Source organism: Mobula hypostoma, chromosome X1 (genome assembly GCF_963921235.1).
Source record: "Mobula hypostoma chromosome X1, sMobHyp1.1, whole genome shotgun sequence".
Classification (NCBI taxonomy): Eukaryota; Metazoa; Chordata; class Chondrichthyes; order Myliobatiformes; family Myliobatidae; genus Mobula; species Mobula hypostoma.
In genome coordinates this window covers 60401156-60421078 of record NC_086128.1, presented here as the reverse complement: position 1 = coordinate 60421078, position 19923 = coordinate 60401156, and the positions used below count along the sequence as shown (strand labels likewise).

Below are 19923 nucleotides of genomic sequence, written 5' to 3'. Positions count from 1 at the left end.
TCTGTAGTTGGGAAAATGCTTGAAGTTATCAATAAAGAAATAATAACAAGGCATCTGGAAAGAAATGGATCCATCAAGCAGACACAGCATGGATTCAGCAAAGGCAAACCCTGTTTGACAAATTTACTGGAGTTCTTTGAGGATATAACGAGCACAGTGGATAGAGGGGAACAGATGGACATTATTTACTTGGATTTCCAGAAGGCGTACGATAAGGTGCCACATAAAAGACTTATCCATAAGATAAGGATGCATAGGGTTGGGGGTGATGTATTAGCATGGATAGAGGATTGGTTAACTAACAGAAAGCAGAGAGTTGGGACACATGGTTGTTACTCTGGTTGGCATCAGTGGTGAGTGGTGTGCCGCAGGGGTCGGTGCTGGGCCCACAACTGTTCACGATATACATTAACGATCTGGAAGAGGGGACCGAGTGTAGTGTATCTAAGTTTGCTGATGACACTAAATTGAGAGTCAGCAGAGAGATATAGATAGGTTAAGTGAGTGGACAAGGGTCTGACAGATGGAGTACAGTGTTGGTAAATGCGACGTCATCCACTTTGGAAGGAAAAATGAAAGAGCAAATTATTATTTAAATGGTAAATAATTGCAGGATTCTGCCATGCAGAGGGACTTGGGAGTGCTTGTGCATGAATTACAAAAGGTTGGTTTGCAGGTGCAGCAGACTATCAAGAAAGCAAATAGAATGCTGGCCTTCATTGCTAGAGGGATTGAATGTAAGAGCAGGGAGGTTATGCTGCAACTGTACAGAGCACTGGTAAGGCAGCATCTGGAGTACTGCGTACATTTCTGGTCTCCTTACCTGTGGAAGGATATACAGGCTTTGGAAGTGGTGCAGAGGAGGTTCACCAGGCTGATTCCAGGGTTGAGGGAGTTAGACTATGAGGAGAGATTGTACTCACTGGAAATTAGAAGAATAAGAGGAAATCTCATAGAAACATATAAAATTATGAAAGGGATAGATAAGATAGGGGCAGGAAAGTTGTTTCCACTGGGAGGTGAGACTAGAACTAGGGGATGTAGCCTCAAGATTCAGGGGAGTAGATTTAGGTTGGAGATGAGGAGGAACTGCTTTTCCCAGAGTGGTGAATCTGTGGAATTCTCCGTCCAATGAAGCAGTGGAGGCTACCTCAGTAAGTATATTTCAGACAAGATTGGATAGATTTTTGCATAATAGGGGCATTAAGAGTTATGGGGAAAAGGCAGGTAGGTGGAGATGAGTCCATGGCCAGATCAGCCATGATCTTATTGAATGGCGGAGCAGGCTCGACGGGCCAGATACCCTACTCCTGCTCCTAGTTCTTATGTTCTTATCTCCGGCTCTGACTCCGCCTTGACCATACCTTGACCTCGCTCTGAACACTTCTCCTCGAGCATGCCATGCATGAATACCCTAGATAGGGTGGACAGTCAGAGTCTGTTTCCCAGGGTAGAAACGTCAAATACCAGACGACAAGCTTTTAACGTTGGAGGGAGGAAGTTGAAAAGTGATATGAGGGGCAGGTTTTTTACAGAGAGTGACAGGTGTCTGGAATGGATTACCAGGGTAGTAGTGGAATACAGCAGTTTGGCGAAGTTTAAGTGTCTTTGAGACAGATCCATGAATATGAAGGGAATCTGTGGAATTCTCCGTCCAATGAAGCAGTGGAGGCTACCTCAGTAAGTATATTTCAGACAAGATTGGATAGATTTTTGCATAATAGGGGAATTAAGAATTATGGGGAAAAGGCAGGTAGGTGGAGATGAGTCCATGGCCAGAATGATGGGAATGATGGGATATGGATGATAAACAGGAGGAAGGCAGTTAGCATAAAATGGCACCAATATCAACAGAATATCATGGATCAAAGTGCCCATCCAACGCTGTACTATTCTAGATTCCATGTTGATCATCCATGACATTACTGAATGGCAGAGCAGGCGATGTTCAAAGTAAAATTTATTATCGAAATACATACTGTATATACCATATACTACCTTGAGAATCATTTTCTTGCATGTTATTGCAGGAAAATAAAGAAATATACAAGAATTTATGAAAACTACATAAACAAAGACTGACAAACAATCAATATGCAAAAGAAAACAAATAGTACTGTATAAATAAAAATTAATACTGAGAACGTAAGTTGAAACGAGTCCTTGAAATGAGTCTGTAGGTCACAGAATCAGTTCAGTTACAGTGATTGGAGTTATCCACTCTGATTCAGGGTCCTGATGTTTTTAGGATAATAAGTTCTCCTGAACGTGGTGGTGTGGGACATAAGGCCCCTGTACCTCCTGCTCAATGGTAGTAGCGAGAAGAGAGCATGGCTTGGATAGTGGAGGTCCTTGATGATGGATGCTGCTTTCTTGTGGTAGTGCTCCATGTAAATATGGTCAATGGTGGCAAGAGCTTTGCCTGTGATGGACTGGGCTGTATTCACCACTTTCTGTGTTCCTTTCTGAGGGGCTGAATGGCTGACATTTGGTTCTATTTCTGATGTAATCTTCATGCCCTCCCAAATCCTACATAGGATACTTGAAGTGTCTTTCAATGACCATGAATGTTCTTGGCAAATTCCTCTACAGAACTGGTTTGCCATTGCCTTCTTCTGAGCCGTGCCATTACAAGTGACAGATTGTCTGCATGGTGTTAGTGGTCACATAACCAAGACTTATGATATACACCGGCTGCTCATACGACCATCCACCACCTGCTCCCATGGTTTCCCGTGACCCTGATCGGGGGGCTAAGCAGGTGCTACACCTTGCCCAAGGGTGACCTGCAGGCTAGTGGAGGGAAGGAGCACCTTGCACCTCCTTTCGTAGAGATATATCTCCACCCTGCCACTGCATAATAAAGATTTGATTATCTATTTCTGGTGATGTTCAGTATGAAGCTAACATTAGCTAGTACACTGGCACCTGCTGTCTCCATTTGAGAGCAGACTGGGCCTTGTTTTAACTTCAGATCAGAAAGACAACACTTCAGGAGATTTTTTTTTAAACTGCAAATGCTGGAAATCTGAAACAAAAATGGAATCTGCTGGGGAAAAGAGAGCTTGGCAGGTCAGATGGCATCTGTGGAGAGAAACAATCAACATTCCAGATCTTCAAACCTTCATCAGAACTTCTCCTCTTCCCTTGGGAGGGATTTCCACCAGTTCTGTTTAACAGTCACAGACCTGAAATATTCTCTGCATGAATGCTACCTGACTTGCTGAATTTTTCTAGCATTTTTCTTAACATGCCCCTGATGGAGAATCTGCCTAAATGTTATCGTGAAATCACTGGAGTTAGACTTGATGTACCCACCCACCCAGCTCAGAGGTGAGGGTCACAGCTGAGCAATGGAAGCTTCAGGGATAGTTCCATGGAAAGATTGAATAGGTAAGGACTTTGTTCTTGGAGCGTAGGAGAATGAAGAGAGATTTTTCTAAGAGGTATAGGGTACTGCGAGTATGGAATGAACTGTCAGTAGAAGTGAAGGATGTGAGTTTGATTGCAACATTAAGAGGAGATTAGATAGGTACATGGATGGGGGGTGTATGGAGAGCTATTGTCCTGGTGCAGGTAGAAGGGACTAGGCAGAATAACAGTTTGACATGAACTAGGTGGGCTGAAGGGCCTGTTTCTGTGCTGTAGTGTTCTATGACTTTATGACTCCACTCACACCTATCCTCCTTAGGGTCAGTGTGGAAATCTCCCTGTGAGATGATGGTGGGACAAACCCCCATCTCATCAGACTAAAAGATGTCCAAGGAATTAGAAGCTAGAAGAAGCGTCACGTCAACTGTCCATATCCCTCCACAGAAACTACCTGAAACACTGAGTTTCTCCAGCAGTTTGTGTGACCAGCCTATCACTTGCCAGCTCCCGCTTCAACCTTTCCCCTCCACATCTTTTTACTGTCTCTTTCCCCTCTACTGTCATCCACACGAAGAGTCTAAATCCGAAAGGCCGATTGTCCATTTCCCTCCTCAGATGCTGCCTGCCCCGCCGAGTTCCTCCAGCGTCTTCAGATTCCAGCATCTGCAGTCTCCCGTGTCTCTACACTAAAAAAAACACTCTGTTTTATTACGACCCCACTCCATTGCTACCGGCAGCACTTTCCTGAGGTAAAAGTCGAGAGACTCCAGGCAGCTATGACGAGCATTACCGGCAATCGGCTGAAGGGAAGCCTCCACCGTGGACAATGATGGCGAGCGTGATGCTCAGTTTAACGTCTCCAGAGTGTTGGACAGTGCTTGTCAATACAGGAGTCCATTCACCACGCTCCGCTTTACCAGGCATCCTGTCCTAACCCAGTTGCGCAAACCAGGATCAGATGACCGTGTGGGGTTACACAGTCCTGTTCTCAGATACTTATCGGAATGGCTGCTAATAGAACGCGGCATAAACGGCCCGTGAGGGTCCCTGAACGGCTTTGCACAAGAATTGTGTCGCCAGCAACTGTCTGCTCCCACATAAAGCAAGAGGAGTGGCCACGGACTCATTATAATATCAGTTGCAGAGGCTGGCACAATCGCAGACACCTATAGCAGCAAGGAGTGAGGGTCCTTTAAGTGCAGAACACATTAATCTGTCATGGGTTGATTCTTCATTCCTGATTTGCCTCTGTGCGCTCATACAGACACATACATACACACACACACACACATACACACACACATTCACACACACACACATACACATACACACATACAAACACACATACACACATACTCTCCTTCTCTCTTCACACAACTGAGCATCGCCAATGGTCTGCCGGATCTGAGCCACACGGAGTGGTCTTTCAAGATGGGAAATACCCCCTCTCAAGGCATGTCATCCAAATCTCCATGCATTGTTAAATAGCAGGTATTTATTTGTGTTCTGAAATGCAGCGTTGCTGGTGACTTGTACTGGGGGAAATCTGTTAATTCTGACAGGGAACTGACTGGCTCTGTTGACGCTAGTGAGAAGAATGAAAGGGGGTTTTTCCCAACTCCCTTTCAGGTAAGTGGGAAAGGGAAGCTCTTGCAAAAAAAAAATTTTCATTTTACCTCAGCTCACTATCTGTGTACTGCATGCCCGAAGGATACTGATCGTATTAATGTACAATGTCGTTTGCTTTTTTTCTCACTCTCGTGGTATCACTGAAACTGGTTGAGAAGGTGTCTGGGCTACCCAATATAGGAGGGTCCGCCTGCTTCTCTCTCTCCTTTCCGCTGTGTATCTGTCTCACTGTTTTTGTGGTGCTGTTCCCCGAACACAATGGCAAAAGACTGATACTCACTGCTGCCGAGCACGGAGGGGATATCTGTCATGGCACCGGGCACGCTCGGTGCATTGCCTGGATCTGCGTATTTGCTAGGCGTTGTATGATCACCGGTGTCCGTTGCCAGACAGAATAACTGACATGTTTTATACGAGACCAAAGCTACCTGTGCAGAATGAGGGTCTGAGGATGCTTTGGCTTCCCTGGCAATACGTCTTGCTTATTAAATATAATTTGCAGCTATTTCCATGAATTGCAATTTCCCATTTTGCAAAAAAAATGCGCGTTTTATTTTGGATGAAGTGCACGTGTGCGTCAGTATATGGATGGTGTGTGTGTGTGTGTGTGTGTGTGTATGTGTGTGTGTGTGTGTGTCTGTCTGTCTGTCTGTCTGTCTGTCTGTCTATAAGTCTGTGCGTGCGCGCGCGTGCCTGCTTGCCTGCCGGTAAACTGGTTTATCCGAGTACTCGCTTCAGTCCACCCAACAAGGTGTGTCCAGTCATCGGTCGGGCCCTGGGTCGCTAGTGGAGGTTAGGTGGGTGTATGGTGGTACTTGTGGGGGTAGGAGGGGAGGTTGTCATAGAGGACAGGCAGGGTAGGTGCAAATGACAGTACCGCTCGAATCCCCCACCCTCCTCCCTTTAACCGGCGCCCAGTCGCGTGGGCTTGTCTCCCCTGGAATGGCTGTGTTAATAATTTATCCCGTTCCAAACCTCCCGCCCCCCACCCTCTTGTGAAAATGGACCGATGTTGGGATCGGGTGCTGGGGTGCTCCGGGTGTGTACAAATCCCACGATTTTAAGGGGGCGTTGTTCTCAGCGGCGAAGATAAGACGCGCCTTTGGGAAACAGTTCATAAATAAAGTTGCTGCACGGTTTTGTTGTAATTATCCAGGACACTTGCAAGCGGTGCTGAAAGGAGGCTACTTGACCCCGTTGCAGCACCGGCTTCCTCTCATAACCTAAGCAAGCTAGAGATACCATTGGTACTCTACGGGGCTTCAGTAAGGGTCTGATGGTGAGGTTCAAAGTCACACAGGAAGCAATTGAGGAGAAACTGATGTAGAATAATCTGCCGAAGGGCCAGAAGTGACATGGAATTGTTTGCACCCCGCGAGTTGTTTTGATCAGGAACACACTACCGGGAAAGGGCGAGCGACAGACGTATAACTTCTGAAAGCGACTTGGAATGATTGAGGAGGCGTGAAAATGGCAGGAAGGTGGGAAGGAGCCGAGGAGGGCGACTTCTACAGAGCCGGCACATTTCACATTGCCCAAGAGGTTTCCCAGCCTGTACCATCCGCCATTCTATTAATCAGTGCAGAACGTGATGAATAATTCATGCTGTTGTTGGTGGAAAAGGAACCCAGAAAAAACAGCAAAATTGTATTTATTGGCATTATTGTTGTGGTAGTCACTTAATGAAGGAACTTGTTTCATTTATATGGACTGCTAGATCAGACTCACTTACTGTATATGGCAATAATCAGACTTCAGAGAATATTGGCGAAACATTTATTGACACGGGAATAGGTCTTGGCTGTTTGAAATTGCATGTGAATTTGAGCAGGGTTAGAACATTACAAAGCAATACAGATTAAATGTTGTGCTGACCCTTTAACCTAATCTAAGATCAATCTAACCTTCCTTTCCACATCATCCTCCATTTTTCTTTCATACACGTGCCCATCAAGAGTCCCTAATGTATCTGCCTCTAACACCAACCTTGGAAGGGTGTTCCACACACCCACCACTCTCAGTGTAAAAAAAACTTACCTCTGATATCCCCTGTATATTTTCCTCCAATCGTATTAAAATTATGCCCCCTTGTGTATTAGTCACTTCCACCCTGGGGAAAAGTCTCTGGTTACCCACTCGATCAATGCCTCTTATCATTTTATACACATCTATCAAGTCACCTCTCAACCTTTCCAAAGAAAAAAACCTTAGCATGCTCAACCTATCCTTACAAGACATGCTCTCTAGACCATACAAAATCCTGGTAAATCTCGTCTGTATTCTTTCTAAAGCTATGCACTCTATCTATTTCTCTTATCATCTTGTACATCTCTATCAAATCACCTCTCATTCTCCTTTGCTCGAGAGAGAAAAGCCCTAGCTCACTCAACCTTTCCTCATAAGGCATCCCTTCTGGTCCAGGCAACATCCTGGTAAATCTCCTCTGCACCCTCTCTAAAGCTTCCTCATCCTTCCTATAATGAGGTAACTGGAACTGAACACAATATTCCAAGTGTGGTCTAACCAGAGTTTTATAGATGCACCAAATATGACTGTGATCACCCACGTTATATGACATGGCACATAACGAACGGATATGTATATTATGTATATATATTATAGTGAGGTTGAGTTCATGAGTTGGTTCACTGTCCATTCAGAAATCTGATGGTGGAGAGGAAGAAGCTGTTTCTGAAACATTGAGTGTGTGTCTTCAGGGTCCTACATCTCCTCTCTGATTGTAGTAATGAGAAGAGAGATGTCCTGGGTGATGGGGATCCTTCATGATGGATGCCACCTTCTTGAAGCATTACCTTTTGAAGATGTCCTTTATGCTGGGGAAGGTAATGCCCACAATGAGACTTGCTGAATTTACAACCATCTGCAGATTTTTCCAAAACTGTGTTTGAATATCTACACATCCCATTGTCTGAATTCATGCAGTTATTGTTTGTGTATCTGTTGGCACTTTAACCATATTCCAGACAACTTCACAGCCACTTCGTACAGCCCATGTTATAATTCAGGAAATGTAGCAGCCATGTGTGCTCAGCAAGCTTCCACAGACAAATGCATCAGAATAGAGGGACATCACTTTAGTTCAGAGATGGAGAGGACTTTCTTTAGCCAGAGGTGGTAAATCTGTGGAATTCATTGCCACAGAAGGCTGTGGATGTCAAGTCATTGGATATATTTAAAGCAGAGGTTGATAGGTTCTTGTTAGTAAGAATGTCAAATGTTACAGGAGAATGGTGGAGCAGGCTTGATGGGCTGAATAACTGCTCCTTTGTCTTATGGCTTTCTGGTCTTATGGTCAAGCATTGCCCAGAACACTGGAGATATCTCTACTACATGTTGAATAGGACCTACAGGATTTTTTTAATGCCCTCTGGAAGTACAGTACTCCCTCTATACTGGTGTTCGGAGAGCTGGCTTAGATTCAGTGCCCATATCAAAGTTCAAAGTAAATTTATTATCAAAGTACATATATGTCACCATATACTATCTTCAGATTCACTTTCTTGCAGGCATTCACAATAGAACAGAGAAATACAATAGAATCAATGAAAAACCACACACAAAGACTGACATACAACCAATGTGCAAAAAGGCAAACTGCAATTAAAAAATAGTAATTAAGTAATACTGAGTTGTCGAGTTTTCGAAAGTGAGTCCATAGTTGTGGAATCAGTTCAGAGTTGAAGTGAGTGAAGTTATCTATAAACTCAACATTTGAGGAACAGCTTCTTCTTCTCCACCACCAGATTTCTGAATGGACAATAAACCAACCCATGAACACTACCATAGTACTTTTGCTCTTTTCTTGCATTACTTATTTAATATAATTTTAAAATATTTATTTATTATTGTAATTTATAGTATTTATATGTATTACACTGTACTGCTGATGCAAAGCAACAACTTTCACAGCATTTGTCAGTGATATTAAATCTGATTCTCATTAAACCTGATTCTGACTCTGATTCTGCTTCAGGAACTTGATGGTTGAAGGGTAATAACTGTTCCTAAACCCAGTGGTGTGGGACGTAGGGCTTCTGTACCTCCTTCCTGATGGCAGCAGTGAGAAGAGAGCATGACCTGGATGGTGGGGGTCCCTGATGATGGATGCTGCTTCCTTGTGGCAGCGCTCCTTGTAGATGTGCTCAATGATGGAGGAGAGCTCTGCCCGTAAAGTCATTAGAGCAAAGGTTGAAGTTACGATCCCCTGGATTGGGCAAGATTGCTACACATTTGGTTAGAGTTGAGATGCCAGTTAAATCTACACCAGAGTCCACAGACTAGCTGATGGAGAAATGTAGAAATCACAAAGTTACTATTTGTTATGCATGGTAGTGCTTGCATGTTGTCAGCTGAGTTTCCAGCTGCTGTACAGTTCCGGTGGGAGTTGTGCTGTTTCAAACAAGCACAGCTCACAGACGGTGAAGATTCTTACGAATTGTAACCCGGGGAGTTTGTCAAGGCTGTTAATTGGATTGAGATATTCCACAAATCTCACTGGCTCTCAAGCTGCAGGGATCTTGTCCGCTCGTTTTTCTATCCTGAATAACAGATCATGACAACAAAATACTAGTTTTTGTGGAACATCGGAAAATATCAGAAAAGGCAAAACCACAAGGGTGAAATGTTCAGTTCCCTGGGCTGTCTGCAACACAAGGCAAGAGCAGTGTAATGGAATTGTCAGCCATCTGGTCACTGGCCAAAGATTCCATGCCAAATCTCCAGCTTGCTGGGATTCAAGATTCAAGATTGTTTAATGTTATTTCCAGCACACAGGTGTAAAGGAGAACAAAATAATTGTTACTCTGGATCTGATGCAGCACAAAAAAAAAACACAGTAAAAAAACACAACAAATATAAATACATATATACAGTACTGTACAAAAGTGTTAGGCACATTTATATAACTAGGGTGCCTGAGACTTTTGCACAATACTGTATATATATATAAGCGGTGTCAAGAAAACAACCTCTCGCTCAATGTCACAAAAACAAAGTTGCTGGTTGTGGATTACAGGAGGAATGGAGACAGATTAACCCCTATTGATATCAATGGATCTGGGGTCGAGAGGGTGAACAGCTTTAAGTTCCTCAGCATACACATCACTGAGGATCTCACATGGTCTTTACATATTGGTTATGTGGTGAAAAAGGCACAACAGTGCCTCTTTGGTATGGGTCCCCAGATCCTAAGAACTTTCTACAGGGGTACAATTCAGAGCATCTTGACTGGATGCATCGCTGCCTGGTATGGGAACCGTACTTCCCTCAATCGCAAGACTCTGCAGAGAGTGGTGTGGACAGCCCAGTGCATCTGTAGATGTGAACTTCCCACTATTCAGGACATTCACAGAGACAGATGTAAAAAGGGCCCAAAGGATCATTGGGGACCTCAGTGATCCTGACCACAAACTGTTTCAGCTGCTACCATCTGGGAAATGGTAACGCAGCATAAAAGCCAGGACCAACAGGCTCCAGGACAGCTTCTTCCACCAGAATAAAACTCTTTTTGAGTCAGGTGGTCCTGGAGTGGATGCTATATAGCCTCCTCTCTGAAGGGAGTGGTGCAATCAATCTATGAGCAGGGTGGGTGGGATCCTGCATGATGTTACTGACATTTTTCCAGCACCATTCTGTATATACATTCTCGATGGTGGGTAGACTGGTGCCAGTGATGCATTCATACAGAAAAAGGCTGACAGCTGGCAACCACAGTCCACAACTCCCAGCTGGGTTCCATTTATCTTTTCTCAGTCTTTACTGTAAAAGGAGAGACCTGGCCACCAGACTAGGCAAGCGATCCCATCCAGGATCAATAATGCATTCAGGTAACATTCTAGGCCCAGTTTGAGGGCTTCCACAAGAACCTCTCAAGGACACACAGAGAGGTCCTAAAGTGCTGTCCACAGCACACCCCCTTGACATAGAAACTTTGTCTTCAGTTCCAAACAGGATGCAATGCAGCAGACAAAATTACAAGTAGGATAGATAAAGGGGATGCAGTGGTTGCTGTATATTTGGACTTTTACAAGGTGCCACACATGAGGCTGCTTACCAAGTTAAGAGCTCCTGGTATTACAGGAAAGTTACTGGCTTGGTTAGAGTATTGGCTGATTGGTAGGAGGCAATGAGTGGGAAGAAAAGGATCCTTTTCTGGTTGGCTGCCAGTGACTAGTGGTGTTCCACAGGGGTCAGTGTTGGGACTGCTTCTTTTTATGCTGTATATAAATGATTTAGATGATGGAATAGATGGCTTTGTTGCCAAGTTTGCAGATGATATGAAGATTGGTGGAGGAACAGTGTAGAGGAAACAGGTGGGCTACAGAAGGACTTAGACAGATTATGAGAATGGACAAGAGAGTGGCAAATGAAATACAATGTTGGAAAATACATGGTCATGCATTTGGGTAGTAGGAATAAATGTGTGGATTATTTTCTAAGCAGGGAGAAAATGCAAAAATCTGAGATGCAAAGGGACTTGGGAGTCCTTGTGCAGAACACCCTAAAGGTTAACTTGCAGAAAAGATGTGCTGGCATTGGAGAGAGTTCAGAGGAGGTTAACAAGGATGATTCCAGGAATTAAAGGGTTATCAGACGAGAAATGTTTGATAGCTCTGGTTCTGTACTCGCAGGAATTTAGAAGGATGAGGGGAGATCTCATTAAAACCTTTCAAATGTTGAAAGGCCTGGACAGAGTAGATGTGGAAAGGATGTTTCCCATGGTGGGGGAGTCTAGGACAAGAGGGCACAGCCTCAGGATAGAGGAGTGTCCATTTAAAACAGAGATACAGAGAAATATCTTTAGCCAGCAGGCAGCTGTGGGGGACAGGTTGTTCTGTGTATTTAAGGCAGAACTTGATAGGTTCTGATTGGCCACAGCATCAAAGGTTATGGGGAGAAGACCAGGAAGTGGAGCTGAGGAGGGGAAATGATTGAATAGTGGAGCAGACTTGAGGGGCCAAATGCCTAATTCTGCTCCTATGTATTATGGTCTTATGGTCTAAATAGTCATGTTTGGCATACACTCAGTGGCCATTTATTAGGTACACATGTTCGTTTATGCAAATATCTAATCAGCCAATCATGTGGCAGCTATTCAATGCATAAAAGCATGCAGATGTGGTCAAGAGGTTCAGTTGTTGTTCAGACCAAACATCAGAATGAGGAAGAAATCTGATCTAAGTGACATTGACCGTGAAATGACAGTTGGTGCCAGATGGGGTTGTTTTTGTATCTTGGAAACTGCTGATCACTGGGAATTTTCACACACAACAGTAGATTTTACAGGGAATGGTGCAGAAAACAAAAAAAAACAAACATCCAGTGAGTGGAAGTTCTGTGGGCAAAAATGCCTTGTTAATGAGAGAGGTCAGAGGAGAATGGTCAGACTGGTTCAAGCCGACAGGAAGGTGACAGTAACTTAAATAATCACGTGTTACAACAGTGGGATGCAGAAGGGTATCTTGAACCTTGAAGTGGATGTGCAACAGCAGCAGAACACCACAAAAATACACTCAATGGGCACTTTATTAGGTACAGGAGGTACCTAATGAAGTGCCACAGAGTGTATGTGCACAGCAAGATCACAAAAACAATAGATTAGCAACGATATAAAGTTCAATATTTATGTTGTGACTGAGGGATAAAAATGGCCTGGATGAAGCTGGCCTTACTTGTCTTCAGACAGAGTCATGCGATCTTTTTTTTAAGTGGGACATCAGATCATGTCATCGGAAATTGGTCTATCATTGTCACATATATCAAGATACCTTGAGATGTTTTTGTTTACATGCTATCTCCTATGTTCTAGACTGCAGAAAATAGTGTTACAGTTACAGAGAAAGTGCAGTGCAGGTAGGCTAATAAGGTGCAAAAGCCATGGTAGGTAAACTGAAAGACCAGGAATGTTTAGAATCAGAATCAGGTTTAATATCACCAGCATATGTCAAGAAATTTATGTTATGTGGCAGCAGTGCAATGCAATATATAACAAAAACTGTATATTATAGTAAAAATATATTTGTATTTAAATAGTTAAATTAAGAGGCTCCTGGATAGGTACATGGAGCTTAGAAAAATAGAGGGCTATGGGCTAGGTAATATCTAAAGTAAGTACATGTTCGGCACAGCATTGTGGGCCGAAGGGCCTGTATTGTGCTGCAGGTTTTCTATGTTTCTATGTTAAATATGTAGTGAAAAGAAAGGAGAAGAACAGTAGTGAGGTAGTGTTGAATGTTTCAATGTCCATTTAGGAATCAGATGGCAGAGGGAAAGAAGCTGTTCCTGAATTATTGAGTGTGTGCTTTCAGGCTCCTGTATCTCCTCCCTGATGATAGCAGTGAGAACAGGGCATGTCCTGGGTGGTGGGGATCCTTATTGTACAAGAGGTCTGCTTAAGAGTCTGAAGACCGTGGGATAGAAGCTATCCTTGAGCCTTGTGGTGTGAACTGATGTAACACACACAAAATGTTGGAGGAGCACAGCAGGCCTGGCAGTATCTTTAGAAAAGAGTAAACAGTCGACATATCGGCCCAAGACCCTTCCTCAGGACTGGAAAGGAAGGGAGAAGCCAGAGTAAGAAGGTGGGGGGGGGTGGGGGGGAAGGAGGACAAGGTGGCAGGTGATAAGTGAAACCAGGAGAAGGGAAGTGGTGCAATAAGAGCTGGGAAGTTATTTGGTGAAAGAAATAAAGGGCTGGAGAAGGCAGTAGCTAATGGGAGAAGACAGAAGACCATGGAAGAAAGGAAAGGGGGAGGAGCACCAAAGGGAGGTGATGGGCAGGTAAGGAGATAAGGTGAGAAAGGGAAACAGGAAATGTGGAATGGTGAGGGGGGGGAGCAATGGAAGTTAGAGAAATTGATGTTCATGCCATCAAGTTGGAGGCTACCCAGACAAGGTGTTGCTCCTCCAACTTTAGTGTGGCCTCATCATGGCAGTAGAAGAGGCCATGAACTGACATATTAGAATGGGGATGGGAAGTAGAGTTAAAATGTGTAGTCATTGGGAGATCCCACATTTTGTGGTGGACAGAGCAAAGGTGGTCAGCGAGGTGGTCTCCTAATCTACGTTGGGGCTCACCAATATACAGGAGGCCACAGCAGGGGCACCAGATACAGTAGATTACTCCAATACTAGCAGGTGAAGTGTCGCCTCACTTTCTTATTCTGGCTTATCTTCTTCCTTTCCAGTCCTGACAAAGGGTCTTGGCCTGAAATGCCAACTGTTTACTCTTTTCCATAGATGCTGCCTGACCTCCAGAGTTCCTCCAGCATTTTGTGTTTGTTGCTTTGGATTTCCAGCATCTGCAGACCTCAGCTTTCTAGCACAGAAACATGACCTTTTCAGGAGCCAAAGAGTTGTTTTTGACCAAGTGAAACTTCTAAACTTGCACAGTTTCTTGTCGGAAGCAAGTGAACAATGAGGTTCTCATTGGCCTATGGTTAATCAAGAGAAACAATGGGACCTCCCACTGGCCTGGTTAAACATTACAATCACCTGGCCTGATGAGTGTAACTGACAACCATCACATGCAGGTGATGGCAACGAGTAGCAAGACACTATAAACTGTAGAAACAACATACATCAAAGTTGCTGGTGAACGCAGCAGGCCAGGCAGCATCTCTAGGAAGAGGTGCAGTCGACGTTTCAGGCCGAGACCCTTCGTCAGGACTAACTGAAGGAAGAGTGAGTAAGGGATTTGAAAGTAGGAGGGGGAGGGGGAGATCCAAAATGATAGGAGAAGACAGGAGGGGGAGGAATGGAGCCAAGAGCTGGACAGGTGATAGGCAAAAGGGATACGAGAGGATCATGGGACAGGAGGTCTGGGAAGAAAGACAAGGGGGGGCAGGACCCAGAGGATGGGCAAGGGGTATATTCAGAGGGACAGAGGGAGAAAAAGGAGAGTGAGAGAAAGAATGTGTGTATAAAAATAAGTAACAGATGGGGTACGAGGAACTTCCGCCACCTCCAACGGGATCCCACCACTAAGCACATCTTTCCCTCCTCCCCCCTCTCTCTGCATTCCCCAGGGATCGCTCCCTACGCGACTCCCTTGTCAATTCGTCCCCCCCCATCCCTCCCCACTGATCTCCCTCCTGGCACTTATCCGTGTAAGCGGAACAAGTGCTACACATGCCCTTACACTTCCTCCCTTGCCACCATTCAGGGCCCCAAACAGTCCTTCCAGGTGAGGTGACACTTCACCTGTGAGTCGGCTGGGGTGATATACTGCGTCCAGTGCTCCCGATGTGGCCTTTTATATATTGGCGAGACCCGACGCAGACTGGGAGACCGCTTTGCTGAACACCTACGCTCTGTCCGCCAGAGAAATCAGGATCTCCCAGTGGCCACACATTTTAATTCCACATCCCATTCCCATTCTGACATGTCTATCCACGGCCTCCTCTACTGTAAAGATGAAGCCACACTCAGGCTGGAGGAACAAAACACCTTATATTCCGTCTGGGTAGCCTCCAACCTGATGGCATGAACATTGACTTCTCTAACTTCCGCTAATGCCCCACCTCCCCCTCGTACCCCATCTGTTACTTATTTTTATACACTCATTCTTTCTCTCACTCTCCTTTTTCTCCCTCTGTCCCTCTGAATATACCCCTTGCCCATCCTCTGGGTTCCCCCCCCGCTTGTTTTTCTTCCCGGACCTCCTGTCCCATGATCCTCTCGTATCCCTTTTGCCAATCACCTGTCCAACTCTTGGCTCCATCCCTCCCCCTCCTGTCTTCTCCTATCATTTTGGATCTCCCCCTCCCCTCCAACTTTCAAATCCCTTACTCACTCTTCCTTCAGTTAGTCCTGACGAAGGGTCTCGGCCTGAAACGTCGACTGCGCCTCTTCCTAGAGATGCTGCCTGGCCTGCTGCGTTCACCAGCAACTTTTATGTGTGTTGCTTGAATTTCCAGCATCTGCAGAATTCCTGTTGTTTGCGTTTTTAAACTGTAGAAAGTAGTCAGAATTGATAAGGTGAATGACAGAAACATGGGGTGACATAGAGAACAACTAGAAGTCATTCCAGAGCCTTTGGTTTTTGCAATGGATGACTTGTTTGTCTGCAACTCATAGGTATGTCCTTTGAGTTCATAAGAATAGTACCTGCGTTCGGCAATTCCTTGTAGTTTATGTCTTTTGCAATTCTCTGTGAGTTTGAAGTGTGTGTCAAGAATTTAAATGTGTATCATTAAGAAAGTAAACTAAACTCTGTTTAAACTAAAGTTCAAAGTAAATTTATTAAAAGTGCATATGTGTCACCATATACAGCCCTGAGATGCATTTTCTTGTGGGCATACTCAATAAATCCAAAGAAATAATAACCATAACAGAATCAATGGAAGACCACACCAACTTGGGTGGTCACCCAGAGTGCAGAAGACAACAAACTGCAAATACAAAAGAAGAAATAAAACATGAGATGAAGAGTCCTAGAAAGTGAGTCCACAAGTTATGGGAGTATTAGGTTATTTTAGTGGGAAATTTCTCCTCCTTGGTAGGGAATGAGAGAGACCCACCGCTCAAATAGTGAGTATTGGCAACTAGAACTCGCACAGAGACTAGAAAGAGAAGTATGCTAGTTTTTGAAGAGTAGGTGGATGCAGTCTAACTATAGTGAAGTTACCTATATTGGATAGGGCTTAAAGCAGGGGTTCCTAACCTGGGGTTCGTGAACCTTGGATGGGAAAAAATTTACATCTTTATTTTCACTACCCTCTAACTGACAATAAGCATTCCCTTTAATTATTTGTTCTTTTATTTAATATTTTAATAAATGTATTAACTGTAATATAATCAGTTTGTAATCCTGTGTATTTTATTTTATATATTTAAATACATTATTCTGTGAAGGAGTCCATAGGCTTCACCGGACTGACAAAGGGGTCCATGGCATAAAAATGGTTGGAAACCCCTGGTTTAAAGTCTTCTTTTGAATTTAAAGCTTCACAGATGGCGAACCCAATACCATCAAAGTGGTACATGTTCTCAAGCTGTTGTAGTTGCTGTCTGATGGAAGAGGGGAGAAGAGAGAATGGTTGAGTTGCGAGGAGGTTTTGATTATGCCTCATTGAAGAGATACCACCTCTAAGTGTATAACCCTCCTTCATTGTTGCACTACAGTGTCTAGAGTTTTGGATTTAACTGCACTGCATGACTGAGTCAAGAGTGCAACCCACTCTTAAATAGCTGATATGAAGACAACTAAAGCAGCCACACTAGAAGATCCCAGGTGACCTCAGGAAGAACTGCAGGTGAGATGCTCTCAGGCATATGATCACACTGGTGTGGAATATAATGCATTTGCTCCTGGTCAGCGAGTTCTATTGAAAGGAAATGAAGGTGGACTATACATGAAAGCAGCATACCTCGTACTTTGATGTTTATAGGCTGGAAGTAGGGAGCATGTTTTCCCTGGATGAGGAGTGGAGTCCATGCAGGATTGAAATTAGGGGAAAAATTTTCCACAGAGATGGTGGTGAAATTTTGGAATTCTCTACTCTGAATGGTTGTGGAGGGTCAGTTGTTGAACATATTCAGAAAAGAGCCCAAGATATTTATTTATTTAGAGATACAGCATGGAAAAAGCCCTTCTGGCCCAACAAGCCACATCACCTAGCAACCCACTTAATTAACATTAACCTAGACATAGGACAATTTACAATGATCAATTAACCCTCTAACTGGTATGGTTTTGGACTGTGGGAGGAAACTGGAGCATCCAGACGAAACTCACACGGTCATGGGGAGAACATACAAACCCCTTACAGATAGTGCCAGAATTGAACTCTGATGTCGTGAGCTGTAACAGAGTCGAACAAAACCGCTACACCACGAGGACCACAACCTTGCCATAGGCTTTGGAGGCTTGCATGCCTCAATAATGTGGAGAGCCATGTTAGCTAGAGTCAGGGTCTTGTGCTTTGGCTCTTGGTAGGGTCACCCCCAGATCAAAGGATAGAGGCCAGACTAAGAGTGCTCCGCTGGTCCTCAAGGTTTGGGGGTTCAGCTCAGTGCTAACAACCCTGACTTGTAAAATAACATTGTTACAGAAACAGCAATGATGGTATGTGTGATGGTATGCAGAGACAGAGATGGAGGACTTTCATTGCTGTCCTAAACACCAGTGGCATAATGAGCAGTAAGTAAGAAACCACTACATTACTATGGTGCTCCATAAATATAAATTAACAATTATATATTAATATATATAATATTCTGGATATAAAGGAAATTAAGGGATGTAATGATAATGCAGGAACATGGATTGAAATAGGTAGCATAGCAGGGTGGTTCAATAGTGCAATGGTTAGCACATAGCTTTACTGCACCAGTGATCACTGACTGGGGTTCAATTCCCATCACTGCCTATGAGGAATCTGTATGTTCTCCCCGTGATTGCATAGGGTTTCCTTGGGGTGCTCCAGTTTCCTCCCACATTCAAAGGTTTATGGTTAGAGTTAGTGAGTTGTGGGCATGCTATGTTGCTGTCAGAAACACAACACTTGTGGGCTGCCCAGCACAATCCTTGCTGGTTTGATTTGACATGAAATGCCAGACTTCACTGTAAGTTTCAACGTACATATGACAAATAAAGCTATTTTCTTTCTTTAGCCTTGGACTTGATGAGTGGATGAGCAAACTCAAAGAGCTAAACAACATATTCCTGCTTCTGTTTTTGTTCTTACCATGGCTTACTGATTCTTGGTAGTTAGGGTTAATTGTTCAAACCCAGCCCCTTGGCCAAGAGCGACTGAAAGAGTTGACCAGTGCAAGCTCCAGAGTGTGTGGCTGATACGCAATGCTGGTCACCAGGCAACAGAGGCAAACCTCGAGAGGAAACACTCTTTCCATGAATCTATATGAAATCAAATAACCATGGGGATTCTCCTTACAGTATATCAAAAAGTTTGAAGTATGTATACATCACCATAAACTATCCTGAGATTCATTTCCTTGCGGGCATTTACAGTAGAAAAAAGAAATACAATAGAATCAATGAAAAACTGCACACAAACAGCCAACGTGCAAAAGACAAACTGCGCAAACACAAAAAAGCTAATAATAAATAAATAAATAAATAATACTGAGAACATGAGTTGTGGAGTCCTTGAGAGTGAGTGCGTAGGGATCTGCCAGTGAGGAAGTTGAGGATCCAGTGCACAAGGTATTGAGACCTAGGCCTTGGAGCTATTGATTAGTTTTGAGGGGATGATAATGTTGAATGCTGTGCTGCACTCAATGACGAGTACCCTGATGTATGCACCTTCACTCTCCAGATGTTCCAGGGCTGGGTGAAGAGCAAAGGAATTGAAATCTGCTGTTGACCTGTTGTGATGGTAGGCAAATAGGAGAAGATCTAAGTCTTCAGGCAGAGGTTGATATGTTTCATCACCAACTCTCAACTCATTTCATCACAGTGGGTGAAAGTGCTACTGGGCGATAATCCTTGAGGCAGGTTATCACCTTCTTCTCTGGGCACCTTTATAATTTCCTGATTTCTTCATTGGTCTCCATCTCCCTTTACTTGTAGCTTTCCCTAAGCCCATAAACATCCAGGTACTTCTCCAGATCTGACTTCTTCCACTTCTCACATCTTCACTGCCCGACTATTGACTTCAGCTGAAGGAGCCTAAATTATAGAATTCCTTCTCCATGCTATTTAAGCACTAAACATTCCTTTCCTTTACATCATTACCTAGAACTTCTTATTTGGCCAAATGATTATCTGTTCATTATTCTTCAACTCTTGTTTGACTTGGTGTCACCCTTTGTTGAAATGCCTTCATGAAATGTCTAAGGTGGTCAATATACCAAAGTTGTTGCAGTTGTCTATAAATAGAAGGTGTTGTTAACACATATGTAGGTCTTGAATATTTTACTTTAACTCATAGTAATTGA

The 19923-nt window shown here is 43.9% G+C and overlaps 1 protein-coding gene across 4 annotated transcripts in view; it reads left to right on the top strand.

Annotated features, from left to right (window-relative positions):
* The first annotated feature begins 4566 nt into the window (after positions 1–4566).
* Positions 4567–19923, top strand: part of srcin1a (SRC kinase signaling inhibitor 1a) — a 578647-nt gene continuing 563290 nt past the window's right edge. For 2 of the 4 annotated variants that reach the window (XM_063037434.1, XM_063037430.1), the window contains exon 1: positions 4567–4825. In XM_063037434.1, coding sequence (XP_062893504.1) covers positions 4804–4825 — 22 coding nt within the window. In that variant the 5' untranslated portion in view covers positions 4567–4803. The remainder of the gene's footprint in view (positions 4826–19923) is intronic. The other 2 variants (XM_063037435.1, XM_063037436.1) reach the window with 1 other exon arrangement.